We start from the raw sequence: 16,321 nt of genomic DNA on the forward strand, positions 1-16,321 counted from the left end.
GAGAGGCTGCCATCCACTTGGGCACGGGCTTGTCCACGGATATTTTGGGTGATCTCAAAGCAGAACTCTGGGCATGGCTGTATCTGATCCCCTCCATAGCCTCATGAGGGAGACTGACCTGGGATTAGGAACTCCACCAGACAAAGACTAGGGATCAGAAAGGCTAAGTAACTTGTGCAGGGTCACACAGCACAGAACACAAGTTTCTGGGTCTGGTGTCCTCCACACAGGGAGGACCCTGGGTGTTGGCCCAGGAGTCTGCCCTGGTCCTTCTTTGCACACTGCAGCTCCACTGGGCCTGTCTTTCTTGGGGCTCTCCTGCCCTGTTCACACGGTACGACTGGTACCCCACATCTACCTCCTTTTCTAGGGGGCGAGGTCTTCCCCAACCACCTAGCCTTTCTTCATCCCAACCTTTTGACACTTCCCTTCTCTCTGCTTGGAACATTCTGTGTCCTTGTTTGTTGGCATCTTCTTGGTAGACTGACTCCTATGCAGTCTTCCTATATACCTCTCATTTTGGATACCTCCTCTCCCAGGAGGGCTTCCAGGATGCCCCCACCCCCACCCCCACCCCAGGCACAGGCCGGTGCTCTGCCTGTATCCCCAGAGCACTCTGTCCTTTCACTATCATGGCGTCCGTCATCTGGACTATCAACAACACCTTCCTGTCTACATTCCACCAGTTTCTGAGCTCTGAAGGAGCCCATGCCCCACTCTCCGCTTCCACCAAGGATTGAAGCCAGGCCTGCAAGAACTCTCCAACTAGGGGTCTTTCGTTGTTCCAGGGTACCAGAACAGCGCAGAGGGTTCACAAGCAAATACAAGCAGGCCAACTGAGGAACACTACCAGTCAGGGCTGCTCAGTATTTTCTGTGCCGCAGACCCTTCCGGCGGTCTGGTAAAACCCCTGGCACCCTTCTTAGCATGTTTAATAATTTTAAAACAAATTATATAGGACTACAAAGGAAATCAACTCAACTGGAAGACAATCCTCAAAATAGTTAGAAAAAACCCCAAAGGTGTACTGTAGTAATATGCGTTCACCATATTACAAAGGCACTGGACAACAGCACCTCGGGGCAAGTCTGCAGTTATTGTGACGCTACCGCATGAGAAACGTTTCTGTAGATCTGTACAACTATTTCACGTGAAAACATTTGTGATTTCTACCATCAACACAATCACGGGCGGGTGTTTTCTCTTTTCTCTTTATTTTTTTTAAGTTTATTTTTTGAGAGAGACAGACAAAGTGCAAGAGGGGGAGGGACAAAGGATCTGAAGCAGGCGAGCCCGATGCGGGGCTCAAATTCTCGAACCCTGAGATCATGACCTGAGCTGAAGTCAGACACTTAACCGACTGAGCCACCTAGGTGCCCAATCGTGGGCATTTCTAAAGCAGCTGAGGCTTATCGTCTACTTTCATAACTGAAGGTAACACTACATCTTAAGGGCACCTGGGTGGCTTAGGGCATGATCTCACAGTTCGTAAGATGGAGCCCCGTATCAGGCTCTGTGCGGTGGCTGCTTGGGATTCAATCTCTCTCTCTGCCCCTCCCCGCTTGCACTTTGTCTCTCAAAGTAAAGTAATTAAAAAAAACCACTACATTTTAGTTACGTTAGTGTTAATAATCATGCAATCTTCCCCCATCCACATTCAAAGACTCCCTGGGTTCTATCCACAGACTAGAGGCATCCTACGGACCCCAAGTCCAAGAGCACAGAAGGACATCTGATGGATGCTTAGCACAACCACAGCACATCCCCATTCCCACCCACCACACTGGGGACAGCAAGGTGAGGGAAGGGGCGCAGAGAAGGCGTAACCTTTAATGTCATGATCTTTACAAGGACGGTAACTAGGCTCCTCCGGCTCCAGAGGCAGCAAGAGCTCTCCTGCAGCCCGGGGTCCAGTAAGGCACTTGTCCCCCGCTATTCTCACTCTCTGCCTGAGGCAGGCGCTCCACCAGGTAGACCGTCTTTAAGTAGCAACACTATGGGGAATGTTGCTGTGGCCTGAATACAGTTAATACCGCTAGGATACTGTCTACCACAGAAAACATTTACATGAAGTGAAAAGACAGACTCCAACGTTCCCAGCCCCATGGGGTAGGGGTGGCCCTCTCCCGGAGCTCACAGTCAAGATCTCAACAGTGTCAGGGGAGGGGGCAGGGCACCAGGGCAGCTATGAGGAGAGAGGAGAGTGGAAGGAGAGGAGTAGGGGGTAAGGGCACCTGTGCCACTGCCCCCCACCTCCGTCTCAAGGCTAAATCTGAGGGCTCACTCCATCTCTGTGCCCCACCCACTAGAGGCAGAGACACTGACCTTCAGGGAGCCCAGGCCGACGTCATGCCAGGCTGTCATCCTGCTCGCTGCTCTGGCACCCCTGACTCTCATATCTGAGCCAGGCAGACCTCGCTCACTGATCAGAGCCACACACAATCTTCTCAAACAGGATTCCAGGAGCCACTACCAATTCACTTGCAGTGCTGGATGGGGTGGCTTTTCAGACACATCACAGGCATTCTGCCCCACTGCAGAATGAGCCAGCAGGCTCAGAGAGGGGAAGCGGCTCGCCCTAGGCCTCGCAGCTCAATTCCAGAGTAGGGATGCAGACCAGGATTAAAAGCCTCACCCCGAAAGCTTCCGCCAAGGCAGTGGCTCCATCGTTCTCCAGACGGTTTCTGCCAGCCACGAAGACCTTCAGGCCCAGTGGCTTGCCCTGGGCACTGGACTTCCGGTGACACTCAGTCAGAGCCGCTGCCAGGATCTGTGGGGGAAAAGGCAAGGGGCCCAGCCCTGAGGCAGGAGGCCTGGTCTTCAACCTCCCATGCCGCCTACTGGCGGTGGACACGGGGACAAGAACTGCTCGTGAGCACCGTGGCCGTACTGCACGTGTGCCAGCACCCACAGCTTACAACGAAGGGCTTTCCCATATTCCACTTCACTTGCGTGTCCCACCACCCTGTGCCTGTTAGAGACGGGGAGATAGAGACCTGGCAGGAAGGGAGACACCAACATGGACAGGTCAACTGAAAGACAGGTCCTAGGGAAGGTGCTTCCGTCAGCTCGCTTTACTGCCAGATGCCCTGTCAGATGGGGACCATCGTGACTCCCACTTTCTGGCTAAAGAAACTCAGGCTCCAGGAGGGACAGAAACATTCCTCTAGTCGGTAAGCGAGTGGCTGAGTCTGGACCAGAACCTAAATCGCCTGGCATCTCTTGCATGTCCCCCAACGCCTAAGGGGAGCTGGCTGAGACCGTGGCCCTGCCACACTCATCGGACACATGCCTGTGCCCAGGCCAGCCACCCACGGCAGGGTCTCAGCTGCTGGGAGGAAAAACCGGAAACCCAGTTTGTCCTGCTGTTGAGGTGGTGCCAGGAGGTGGCTTCTACATGGGTGATACCAACAGAGCCAAGAGTTAAAAAATACTGGCTGGCTGCTGGGAATCAGAGACACCACAGTAAATAAAACATAAAAGATTCACAAGAAGGGCATCAGGAGAGAAGCGATGTCTCCACAGCACCGACAGGCCATCAGCATGCTCAACGAGGGTCCTCTTGCACCTCATTTCAACCTCAAGACGAGCCTGGGAGGCAAGGGGTATTGGCTTTCAACTATAAACAAGGAAGCCGAGGCTCAGACAGGTAACCGAGCTGGCCACGGTCCCACAGCAAATACGCATGGGAGCTGCAATTGACAGCCAGGTCAGCCTGCCTGCACAGCTCTCTGTCCCTGGGAGCCACCACCAGCCTGACTCCTGATGCGGTGGGCCGTGCACATGCTCAGTAGAGACTGTGGACTTCCGCCACCAACCAGCCTCCTGAGGAACCTTTGCAGAGGAGGCAGCCAACTGTACCAGCACCCCCCATTCTCCCCAATTCCCTCTGGAGTCACCGTGGTGAGGTCATCGCTCCTACAAGAGTCCAGCTTGGGGACTCTGGGTCTGAAGAGCTCCAAGTAGAGGGCTATGTCTCATTCCCACGTGAATCCTCGAGGCCCCTCCAATTCCCATGTGCGTGGCACACTGGCCACACTGAATGCATTCCAGCTGGAGGGAACAGATCCTGAAGGACCCGGAGACCCTGGTGCTTGCGGCCCCCGGGAGGTTCAGATCAGCAAGGCGGGCACCCACGAGATGAGACAAAAAGCTCTCACCGAATGAGTGGTGAGGAAGGTAAAGGTAAGTACAAACCACATTCGAGAGTGGAGCGGGGCTGCTCCCGCCAGGAGGCCCCTGGGTTCAAACTGTTGTGTTCCCTGGGCCGTCCCACGTGCTGAAGTAAGGGCAATACCTGACAGCCAGTTCTGGAAGCTCAGTCTCCCCCGACGCTGCACAGCAGTAGGCAGCTAATGGAAGGCTGAGGCAGATTACAGGCAGGTGTCCGGCTCCCCCAGCACACCCTACTCTAGGTTGGGCTGGACCTGTTTTCTGTGCTGATGTCAGCACCTTAATGTCTTAACACATGCACGGCTTATTGCCCAATTAGACTGTGGGGGGGCAGGTCGAGACAGCTGGGAGCATGCCCCAAATCTCCCTCCCAGGGGGCGAGAGGCAACAGGCACCCCCTCCAGGGGACGCCGCTCCGGGACCTCAGCCTGGGACACTGCGAGCACAACACAAGCTCCCCTTGCTGCTCTGATGGGTGCATGGAAGCAGGTCCAAATCCCACATTAGTCCCACCCTAGCAATGCCATCTGGGGGCTTGACCCAAGTCCAGTTAACTGGAAGACTGGGAAGCGCATCACTCCCCATTTCAGCATGAGTGGGAGAACGAGGGTGTGCATTTAACACACCTTCAAAAAGATGTCCCCAGTCGCTGTAGTCCCTGTGTCCCAACCCTTTTCTTCTTTTGTTCAGGATGTGAATGGAGGTAGGGAGGATGGGAATTGGTCTTTCTGGTATCTGGGCCTAAAGGAGCCAGAACGACGGAAAAGAGAATAAGGCCGGGCTCCCCCAGTACAGGTTCTGGGAAGAGAAGACACGCCTTTCTGTGCTGACCAGCCCAACTGGTTGGGAGGACGGGGGGGGGCCCTGTCCAGGAAGAGGGTGAGCTGTGCCCAGGCCCAAGCAGTTTCTCTTCCTGGGTTCCCTCCCCCACGTGCACACACTGGACCTCACGTGGCTCTGCCAGCTGTTCTGAGGGCACAGCGAGTCTGGGATGCCCAAGCCCTGCACTCTGCAGAGCCAGCAGGTCGAGCATGTATGCGACACTGCCTCTGTGTTGCCAAGACAACACGGAGAACCGGGGAACGGTTGCTTGGCAACCCCGCCCTCCAGGCCTCCACCTCCTCTCCCCACTGGCCACAGGCAGCTGCCTTTGAGGCCTTTCTCCTCTGAAGAGAAAAACAACAACCCAGCCATCCCAGATGGTGGCCAAGGGCACATATTTCTAATGGATGCAAACGCAGCAGGAGACCAGGCAGGGAGGGAAGAAGGGTGAGGGACAACAGGCACATGCGGGAGGGCCCGCCACACCCACCTTGCCACCTCCGATGCCCATGCCACAGTTGTTGAGTTTGAGCTCGTGAAGGGTGAAGCAGGCGGAACTCTTGAGCAGGGCCTCGAAGCCTCGAACGCCGTCAGGCCCAAACGCGTTGTCGCTCAGGTCCAGCTCAACCAGCTGCGCCCCGGCTGTGATGAGTCCCTCCCCTAGTGAGGTCTGGGCACAGAAAGGGCTCATCTCAGAATCACAGACACCCACCAGATGTTGCTTCTATGCCAGGACCCCTGCCCTCAGGGGGCACCCAGGCAGAGACACAGACCGTTTCAGTACAGAGGTGTCCCTATTTTATATCCAGGACTGGAAACCCTGAAGAGGGCTCCCAATTCAGGTGGGGCGTGGGGCTTGGTATACATGGGGGTGGTCAAGAAAGGCTTCCTATAGAAGGTGGCATATGAGCTCAGGCTGGATGAGAATCAGTTAACCACAGATGAGGCGATTCCAGCCAACAGTAAAAACACAAACATAAGCAAACAAAAGAACATAAACAAAGACACAGGCATGAAGCAGCCTACTGTGTGTCTAGGACTCCAGAAGAGGTTGAGGCTGGAAGGAAAGGGAGGAGTCAAATCAGGCAAGCGCCCCGAACACTAGGCCAAGGACTGTGACCCTATAAGCCCGAGAGCAAAGGGCTCTGAGGTGGGTGAGGGACAGAGAGGACACATCCTCCAAGTCTGAGGAGGGCACACTGATGTGCAGAGGGATGCCGGATATGCCGACTGCCCGCCCAGGAGCATGAGATAGTGATCCAGGCAGCAGAGGAGGAAGCTGGCTGGCCAGCGTGGTGGGAGATGGGAGACATGAGCCCCAGGTCACAGGCCTCACAGAGGGAGGAAGACCTGCAGAAGCTGGGCGTTCAGAGGATGTGCAGGAGGGAGGCAGGCACCGCTGAGGCCTCCGGGGTTTCTGGCGGGCACCGGGCAGATGGGTGCCTGTCTCCGAGCCACAGCCCAGGACCGACGTGGCATGGAGACACTGAGCTCTCCTGGGAACCTGCTGGGCTGGGGATAACTACTGTTCCCCAGGAGATGGGTGAGGAGGAGGCTCTACCAGAAACTGGGGGCAGAAACAGGCGGGGCACTCATCATGCACACGGTTCCCAGTGGAGGGCAGGGGGTAGCAAGAGACACCGTCCCTGCCCAGGCCTCGGACAGGATAGCTGAGGCAGTTTCCACTGTCTTCCCCACCACTGACTCAGCAACAGAGGGCCATTCTCTGGCTGCCCCAACCTTGGGAGAAGGCCACGCCCCTGCCATCTGGCGCCGAGGACCTCCAGCCCTCCAGCAGTCAGAGTTGCTGAACCCTCTGTGTCTGCTCCACCATCCCTGCATCTCACGCCTTTCCCTGACTCCAAATTCTCTTATCTGCCTTTCTAAGATTCACTCTTGTTGCTGGTAATACGGAGATAAGAATATCTCCTTTAAAGATGGAGAAACTTGGGATGCCTGAGTAACTCAGCTGGTTAAGCGTCTGACTCTTGGTTTCAGCTCAGGTCATGATCTCACCGTTCATAAGTTTGAGCCCGCATCCGGCTCTGGTCTAACATGCGATTCTCTCTCTCCCTCTTGCTCTCTGCCCACCCGTGTGTCTGTACACACACACACACACACACACACACACACACACACACACTGTCTCTCAAAATAAACTTTTAAAAAAATTGAGAAACTTAAATGCTAAAATTCAGGTAAAATAATGCACACAGGGACCCACAGTTCGTATCCAACAAGTATGTTTTCTTCCCTCCCTCTTCTAACTTTTTTTAAATTTTCTTTTTAATGTTTATTTATTTTTGGGAGAGAGCGCGAGCAAGTGCGTAAGGGAGGAGCAGAGGGAGACACACAATCCAAAGCAGGCTCTAGGCTCCGAGCTGTCAGCACAGAGCCTGATGCAGGGCTCGAACTCACAAACCATGAGATCATGACCTGAGCCGAAGTCAGGTCGGACGCTCAACTGACTGAGCCACCCAGGCATCCCAACCTCTTCTAACTTTCAATCCTTTTACATACAAACCTCCAAATGAATTCATGAAATTTATACTCTAAATTCTACCTTCACCTGGTTCTTGTTCACCCTTTGAGGCTGGTAACTTAACCGGCTCCTCAAGGGCTTCCTCAATCCCCCAACAGAGGAGCCCTCCCTCTGGAGTCCCCATTAGGGCACCTGTCACTTCCTGAATCACCTTTAGTTGTTTACCAGACCAAGGTGCTTTATTATTTTTTAAATATTGACTTATTTCAAGAGAGAAAGAGAGAGAGAGCACACTGTGCACATGAGATCAGGGGAGGGGCAGAGAGAGGATCCCAAGTTGACAGCACAGAGCCCAACTCAGGGCTTGATCTCGCCAACCAGGAGATAATGACCTGAGCTAAAATCAAGAGTTGGACACTTAATCGACTGAGCCACCCAGGTGTCCCATTATTATTATGTAAATTTATTTATTAATGTATTTGTTTATAGATCTACACATTCATTTAAATGTAAGCTCTACACCCAACATGGGGCTTGAACTCACGATCCTGAGATCAAGAGTCACACACTCCACTGAGCCAGGTTCCCCCAGAGTGAGGTGCTTTAGAAATGAAGTTGGTACATGGGCACCTCAGGAACCCCTGCATTGACTAGAGGCGCGGAGGACTGAGAAGGCAGCCTGCACAATCAGGGTGAGAGACCCCATAACACAGATGGTCACAACAAATAACTGACCAAGAACCTCACCGTGAAGGCATCTCATGTACTAGGCCCCATGTTACTGAAAGGCGGCCTATTACCAGCCCTGCCTCTTTCCCTTGAGCCCCAGGCAAGCCACGTTCTGCTCAGTGATGCCCCCTCTCACCCCACCCACCGAACCCCAGGCTGGGAACCTGACCCGAGCCAAGCTGAGCCCCAGGAACGGGGAAATGGAAAACAGTGTGGATGGAAGCCACCCATGATGAGAACCAAAGCAAAAACAGTGGTATGGAGAAAGGGAGGGCCCAGGGGGAGATGGGGGGGGGCCACAGAAGGGCATGATGAGGACCACAGGGAAGTGCAAAGCTAAGAGAGGAGTAAGAGCGGAGGGAGTGAGATCTGCGGTGAGGGTGAAACCACGAAGCTCAGGAATGAACCCTGGAATCCCTGGGCGCTGCTGTACCTCCTATCACTAGGCCTCGAGTCTCCATTCTCACCTGTACCCCCACCTGCCCATCAGGACACAAGACAGATGCTGTGCCCCCCTGGCTTCTATTCCAGCATCTTCATCACAGGGTGAAGAAAGTGTGGACAAAAGTGTGAAAAACAAGCCCTGGGAACTGCTAAAGGGGCTCCTGCACCCAGGGGAGGGGAGCAGCAGACTGTGCACTTACCAGGGCTGGTGGGATCTCAGACCGCAGTCTCCCTGTGAACATGTCACTCCAGTGGCATCGCTTTGGAAGGAGGAGGAAGAGAAGCATTAGGGGTGCCCCTCAGAGGTGGCCTGCAGGTAGCACCTCACCCTCGTGGACCACTGACAGTTACAATGCTTTTTAATTTTTAATTTGAGTTTCCTCAGCAAAAAGCTGGCCCAGCTCTGGCGGAAGTTGGGGGAACCTGGCGGCCTCCAAAGGCCATACAGGGCTCAGCAGAACTGTCAGGAAAACCTGATTGGCCCAATCCTCTCGTTTTCCAGGAGAGAAACCAGGCTGAGAAGGAAAAGACCGGCCCCAGGCCCAGGGCAGTGGCAGGACCAGGGCCAATATGCCAGACTCCTGGCCCAGTGCTCGTTTCCAACATCAGTTTCCCCATACACTGTGGGTGAAGCAACACATGTCAGGATTTGGGTGGCAGGGGCAGAAAATAAGCAACATAGGATCCAGCAGCCAGGAAGTTACTAATTTTTCAAGGCTTTTTTTTTTTTTTTTTTTAAGTAATCTCTATGCCCAATGGGGGGCTCAAACTCATGACTCCGAGACCAAGAGTCTCATGCTCTACTGACTGGGAGAGCACCAGCCACACACCCTTCAAGGCTCTTTTCAACCCTCTGATCACCTCCAGAAGGTAGCCTTGCTCTGGGGCTGGTGGATCTTGCCCACCTCTCCGCTCCTTGCTCATCTGCCTTTGAAAAAAGGATGAGCAGGACTCAAGCTCAAGAGGGGACAATGCGTCAAACCAGAATTTAATAACGCTATTTTGTTTCCTTTATGGTAAGGATAAGCACTTTACATTTACAGAAGGGATGTTTGCTTTTACATGACATCAAAGTGAGCTGATTTAAACAAAATATCAGGTAATGGCACCCAGGCGGCGGCTCTATGATAGGCCAGCAGAGTTTAAAACCTCCAAGCACACAGCCTTACCCTTCAACTCTGGTTGCTATGTCCACCCAAAATATCAACTCAGGCAGCTCCAGCCTTTCCTGGGCCAATCCTGGGAATGATGGAACCCAAAGCAACTTTCCCTTGAAAATCCAGTCCTTGAAATGTCTGAACTAAATGAATCGAACCTTAAGTACTGGGCAAACTGGTTTCCTTAGAATTCTCAAGGCCTCCAGTAAACAAATCAACACCCGCAGGGCCTGGGGGGCGGGGCTGGGGGGGGGGGCAGTCTAGATGGGTGGGCTCAGTGAGTCACATCTGAAGACCGGTGCTCAGGGCCAGGACAGGCAGCCACAGCCTGAGCGCCAGAACCCTAACAACTGGCACCTTACCCCGAAGCTTCCCAAACCCATGTCTGATGGGTCAAGGGTCAGCATGGGGATTTGGAGCACAAGGACTAGGTTCCAATTCCATCTTAGCTGACTCCAGGCCTGCCACTCACCCCGCCCAGTCTCTGACCCCTGGGATCCCCTCTTTGGAATGAAGCTTTTGGCCTCAACAATCTCTAAGTGAGCAGTAGTAACCGCAGAGCAGTTATGATGCTGGGCTGTTGTTATCTGGACTCCGATCCCGCCTCACTCCTGAGATGTCTGACCCTGGACCACACTTTTCTCATCTGTCAAGACCTAGCTTATTGCCTGTGTTGCAAGAAGGGTGGTAACATCTTAACTCGAATCAGCACCCCTGCCCAGAACACCCCTGCAACCAGGACCCTGACCCAACCCCGGCTCCCTCCTGCACGCGCAGAGCTGAGATGCTGGGCGGAGCGACTCAAGGCACTAGGTCTGCACAGGATGACAAGATGCACAAGGCACTCCTGATGGCCAAGCTCTCTCACGACACAAGCCTGCACAAGCCTGGTCACCGAGGCAAACTCACAGGGAAGAAAACCCTTTTACAGAGGAGCCCAGACTCAGAGCAGAGTTTGGTGCGAGGGCACATAACGCAGATAAGGTGGTGGTACCAGGGCTCAAACCCAGACCTCAGATGTCAAAGCACAGCTCGTGTGGCCTCCGGGCCCAGGCCACAGCTCCTCCATTCCTGCCCCTTCACTGGTCGCTGGGGTGGGTTGAGTTCTTTGGCAGGACAGCGTCCCAGCTTATGCTCAGGAAAACAACAGGCACTGGGCCGAAGAGAAGAAACAGCCAACGGCTTGGCTATTAACCTGACCGCCATCTTCCTGAGGAAACAACAGCAAGGCCACCTCACGAACTAGCTCTAGGTCCTCACTGGGCAAACCCGCTCTGCCGGCCCTGGCCCTGCATTCCTTCCCTTCAGAAAGCACAGTGGGGCTGGGAAAGAGCACTGGACTTGAGAGTGTGCCATGTGGCCGGGCTACTTGTCAGCATTAGGATCCTGGGCTGTTTACTCAGCTCCTCTGAGCCTTGGTTCCCTTGACTTACCAAAGGGACCCAGTCTTTATTCCCCAGGGTGCAGTGAGGATTAAATGACATGTGCAGAAGAGCCCAGCACAAGCCTGGTCCCACAGGCACTGAGCACCATTTGCAGTTGGGAAAGTAGGGCTCTCCCTCGTGGCTCTGCAGAGGCTTTAATGTGCTAATAAACAGTAGGATTCCCGGGAATGGAGAGCGTGCAGGGACACCTTCCTGACGTTTTAAACACGATACCCCAACTCTTCTCACAGAGCATTTTGAAGGACTGGAATTTCATGGGACTCCCCTAAAGTGGGGCTAGCTGAAGGCTCTCTCTGTCCAGTTCCGCTTCTTTCCCCTTTATCTTTCATGGATGTTACTGGATAAACCTGACATTCGTATCTGTTACTGGGGGACCCAAGTGGACATATCATGCAGGGAGAGGGAGGGGCTCTGGCCAGCACCGGGAGGCCAGAGCAACAAGAGGAGCTGTTCATGGTGACTGCCAACAAGGCAGGACCCTAGAAGGGTCTAGACATAGGCAGGGGTTGTGGTGGCCTGAGCGGAAGCTTAGCCCCAACCCGTCTGGGCCTGCTCGCCCTGCAAATCTTACCTTCAACTCTGATTTCTTCTCCAAGGCCTTGGCGATGACCCTGGCTGCCTCCACGCCCACCGTATTGCCCTCCAGGCGCAGAGCCTCTAAGCCATCAAAGTCTTCGATCTCTTTAATCACATCTTTGGCTGGAAGGACCAAAGAACAGAACCTTAGATTCTGGAATCACCAATAACTGAGGCAGAAGAGAGCCCGGCCACTACCTCATCACTCACAATTCCAACAGCCATAGTATGCCTGCTGTGTGCTGGGCCCTGGCTTGCAAAGGAGACTGGACAGGCTCACATTCTACCAGGGAACACGGCTACAAAAACAATTCCTCTGCAGTGAGTGTTAAAGGAGGCAGGTGTATGGAAGGCTTGGGAGACAAATGAGGAAAGAAACAGGCCGCATAGGGCAAAGGGGCTTGAAGCACTTTATAGGTGGTGTGTGCGGAGGCTCTCTGCATGGGGGGTGTTTTCCAAGCAGGAAAACAGCGTCCAAGTCAGAGGACCAGGGGTACAACCACATGAAGGCTGTCAGTGTCACAGGATTCATGCGTGGGATGCTCATTACTGTATTGTTTTTGTTATGACGAAAAATCCCAAACAAGCTAAACGCCCATCAGCAGAGAACAGGTTAATTTACTGGGATACATTATACGGTTACGCTGCCGTCATCATGAATGGCGACACAGGTGTTTACCTGACTTGGAAAATACTCATGTTATAGCGGTAAGTGAATAATGAGGTTTTCCACTGGTGTTTGGTCTGACCACACATGTAACATATTATACCTATTAAAAAATACATACGGGGAGCCTGGGTGGCTCAGTCGGTTAAGCGTCCGACTCTTGATTTCAGCTCAGGTCATGATCTCACAGTTTGTGAGTTCAAGCTCCGCATGGGGCTCTGTGCTGACAGCAAGGAGCCTGCTTGGGATTCTCTCCCCGCCCCCTCGCCCCCCACCTCCAACTTGCACGTGTGTACACAATCTCTCTCAAAATAAACTTTTTTTTTTAACGTTTATTTTTTTTTGAGACAGAGAGAGACAGAGCATGAATGGGGGAGGGTCAGAGAGAGGGAGACACAGAATCTGAAACAGGCTCTAGGCTCTGAGTTGTCAGCACAGAGCCTGACGCGGGGCTTGAACTCAGGGACCACCAGATCATGACCTGAGCCGAAGTCGGCCACTTAACAGACTGAGCCACCCAGGCACCCCAAAATGAACTTTTAAAAAATAAATAAAAACAAAAAGATAAAATGTATTCTCTCTCTCTCTCTCTTTCTCTCCCTCCCTCCCCGCCCCCCCGCCCACCCTCTTCTCAAGGTCTAAAAGGATAGAAACCCAATGTTCAAACAGTTTTCTCTACGTGCTGGGATTATGGCTGATTCTGTGCTTTTTCCATCATGTGCTTGATAAATTCTTTTTCTTTTTTTTAATCTGCTCAATATATTCTTGATATACCAGGTTATAAAGCAACTTTTAAAGTACCTGTCATTATGATCCCAATTAGTAAACAAGAAAGAATGAACGAAGGAAGGAACTCACCTATGTTTAGAAAAAACACTGGAAAGAAAATGCACCAAAATTAACAGTAGTTGTATCCTGGGCTGTGAGATAATGAAAGGTATGGTTTTTTGCCTTATTTCCATATTTCTGTGTTCTGTAACGAGCATGTATTAAAATTTTACAATCTGAACAAAAACACACTAGATGCACGAGACGAAGCCCATCTAGTCCGGCTGGCACGAGATGCAAAGGGGATGAGGTGGTGGGGTGGAGGTGTGTGTGGGAGAGAAAAGCTGGACCTGACCTCTTAGGTGACAGAGACCAAGACGGGGCTTCAGGAAGGTGGGAAGGAGCTCCCTGAGAAGCTGTCCCAGCGGGGCCTTTGTACCTGCCTCCCTCCCTCGGCCTCCACCCCAGCAGCCAAACTCCCAACCTGCCTGGCAGGTTTCACAGCCCTGGTCTCCTTGCAAATGCCGCCTGCTACAATTTTACACTCTTCTACGTGATTACTTGATTATGTGGAGACTTTACCCCCTTCCTCACTGGGTCCTACTCCCATGGACTCTGCCCCCGAGAGACCAGTGCTTAGCATTCTCTCCCACACCTACTCAAGTAATTACTGTTACATCTACTTCACAGTTGAGTAAGTGGAGACACAGGGAAGGTACTAACTGCCTACTAAGGTCACTCGGCCAGACAGTGGTGGCCGGCATTCATTTTCCTTTTCTCATGTCACGACCAGGAGGGCAGGCCAGGGAAGAGCCTCCCACATTATCTAGAAGGGGACACTGAGGTTTCAAGGAATGAAGCAACTCTGCCCAGTTCAGGAAAACAGCAGAGTTAAAGCTTCAGACTGGTCCTCCAAACTTCTACCCATGTGCTCCTCCCCCATATCCTTGCTTCCTATACAACCAGGGACTTTATGCAGCCCCCCCGGCAGGAAGCCCCTAAGACACCCCCCGCCCCTGGGGGGCCACTGTGGAGCTGCAACTCCGGGTCTCAGCTGCCCAGGCCTCTTCTGCAGCTGGCTCACAGCACCAGGGCTGAAATAACCTCTCAGCCCCTTGAAAGACCTGCTCAAAAAATGGAGCCCCTCTAACATCCAGGTTAACGAGGAGAATGGAGCGCCGCTCAAGGGAATGTTTATGCAGCCCTTAAGAGTAAGGTGACAGAGCTGTCAGGGCCCCAAGGGAAGACAGACGCCCTATAAGGGACCAAAGTACAGAGATTCATGGGCAGTGTGCAGAAGTTCAGCCCTGGGGAGAGTCACAAGCGCAAAGTGAGCCTGGAAGAAAAAGCACCAACACGGGAAAAGCTGGGACAGGAGAGGGTGATCACCGCTGGGTTGCCTCTCTCACTTGGTTTTCAATCCAAACGGAGTTATACGTAACTTAGCAACGGGTTAGGGATGGGTCCCAACCACCCCTGAAAAACCACCTGTCACCAGGCTGCGCCGCAGGGACCGCCTTTCAGCCTCCACCACTTCACAAAGTACCAAGTTCCGTGTGTGTACGACTCGGCCATGTAAAGCAGAAAGTCCTTTCTTTGGTCCTTAAATGACCTACTGGGGAGAGTAAAGAACCTTGTTCCGGTCATCAGTTTCATGGCTTCCTCACACAGGCCTTTGCCCTCTCTGGACTGTGCCAGCTCACTCCCGGCCAACCTGGAGTGCCTGTCTGGGCCCAGGATTAGGCTGCCAGGCTCCTCTGCACAGCATTCAAGAGCCTCTGCCCTGGCCGCCCTATGGCATCCTGATTTCCTTTCTCCTAAGCCCACCCTGTGTGTCTCAGCTCCTGTGCCTACCTCATGTGGCTCTCCCTGCCTACAGTGCCCTTTCTCCTTCAAGGACAGTTCAACAAACACGACCTCATCCATGGAGACTTCCTGGGCCCTCCTCAACTAGAAGTGACTCCTGTGCCTTGCCTTTCTTTCTAGAACTTGCTGTTCACGTTTCTCAGAGCATGTCTCGCCTTCTGTCCCCTGGCAGTTATTTGAGTACCCCCTTCCCACTCCAGCTTAGGAGCTCCTCAGAAGCTGGGGCTGTAAGCGGGGCCTCCCTGGTGACCTACAAAATGGAAGCAGCATGTCGACCCTGCACTCATGAAGTGGTTATCTGCACAGATTTCTTTTTTTTTTTTAAGCAGGCTTCACGCCCAGCGCCAAGACCAATGGGGGGCTTGAACTCAAGACCCTGAGATCAAGATCTGAGCTGAGATCAAGAGGTGGCCACTTAACTGACTGAGCCACCCAAGTGCCCCGTCTGCATGGATTTTAAGGCTAGACAAACTTGAGTTCTAATCCTGGCTCCATTGCTTATAGCTGCATCCTTAGGCAAGTCATATCACCGCCTTGGGCTTCAATTTTCCATCTCCAAAATGCGGACGTAAAGCTACCTCAAAGACTTCTGTGAGGATAAACTGAGATATTGCTTGCATGGCACTTAAGACTGCCTGACTAGGCATTCGGTGAATGGCATTTACTTTACAGCGAGAGAGTGTGCGCATGAGCGAGCAGGAGAGAGTAGCAGAGGGAGAGGGACGGAGAGGGAGAGAGAGGGGCATGGGGAAAATCCTAAGCAGGCTCCACACACAGCACAGAGCCCAACACAGGGACTGATCCCACAACCCTGGGATCGTGACCTGAGCTGAAATCAAGAGTCGGATGCTCAACTGACTGAGCCACCCAGGCACCCCAGTGAATGGCATTTAATAGCAAATTCATGTTTCCTGAACTGAGCTGAATGTCTACTGAGAAACACAGGCACAGGGATTCAGCTGGGTATCAGTTAAAATCCTGGCTCTGTTATTTACCAGCTGTGTGATCTTGGGCAAGTTAGTTCTTCCAAATCTTTTTTCCTTATTTATAAAATGGTAACATTTCTACCTCCCTCCCTCAGGCATGATGCATGACTGAAAGTGATAACAGCACAGGCAGAAACTCTAAATCTTAGGGCCTTTCAGAGATATTCGGAAGATATGCTACCACGTTCCCAGCCACCCAAGGACTC

At 52.9% G+C, this 16,321-nt stretch overlaps 1 protein-coding gene across 4 annotated transcripts in view; it reads right to left on the bottom strand.

The window, feature by feature from the left end:
* Positions 1 to 16,321, bottom strand: part of RANGAP1 (Ran GTPase activating protein 1) — a 32,364-nt gene that overhangs the window by 11,477 nt on the left and 4,566 nt on the right. For all 4 annotated transcript variants that reach the window (XM_043562713.1, XM_043562711.1, XM_043562710.1 and 1 more), the window contains exons 3-6: positions 11,824 to 11,951; positions 8,851 to 8,910; positions 5,486 to 5,665; positions 2,636 to 2,770 (exon numbers count right to left, since the gene is read on the bottom strand). In XM_043562713.1, the coding sequence (XP_043418648.1) occupies positions 2,636 to 2,770; positions 5,486 to 5,665; positions 8,851 to 8,910; positions 11,824 to 11,951 (503 nt within the window). The remainder of the gene's footprint in view (positions 1 to 2,635; positions 2,771 to 5,485; positions 5,666 to 8,850; positions 8,911 to 11,823; positions 11,952 to 16,321) is intronic.

The sequence above is a fragment of the Prionailurus bengalensis genome, chromosome B4, assembly GCF_016509475.1.
Source record: "Prionailurus bengalensis isolate Pbe53 chromosome B4, Fcat_Pben_1.1_paternal_pri, whole genome shotgun sequence".
Classification (NCBI taxonomy): Eukaryota; Metazoa; Chordata; class Mammalia; order Carnivora; family Felidae; genus Prionailurus; species Prionailurus bengalensis.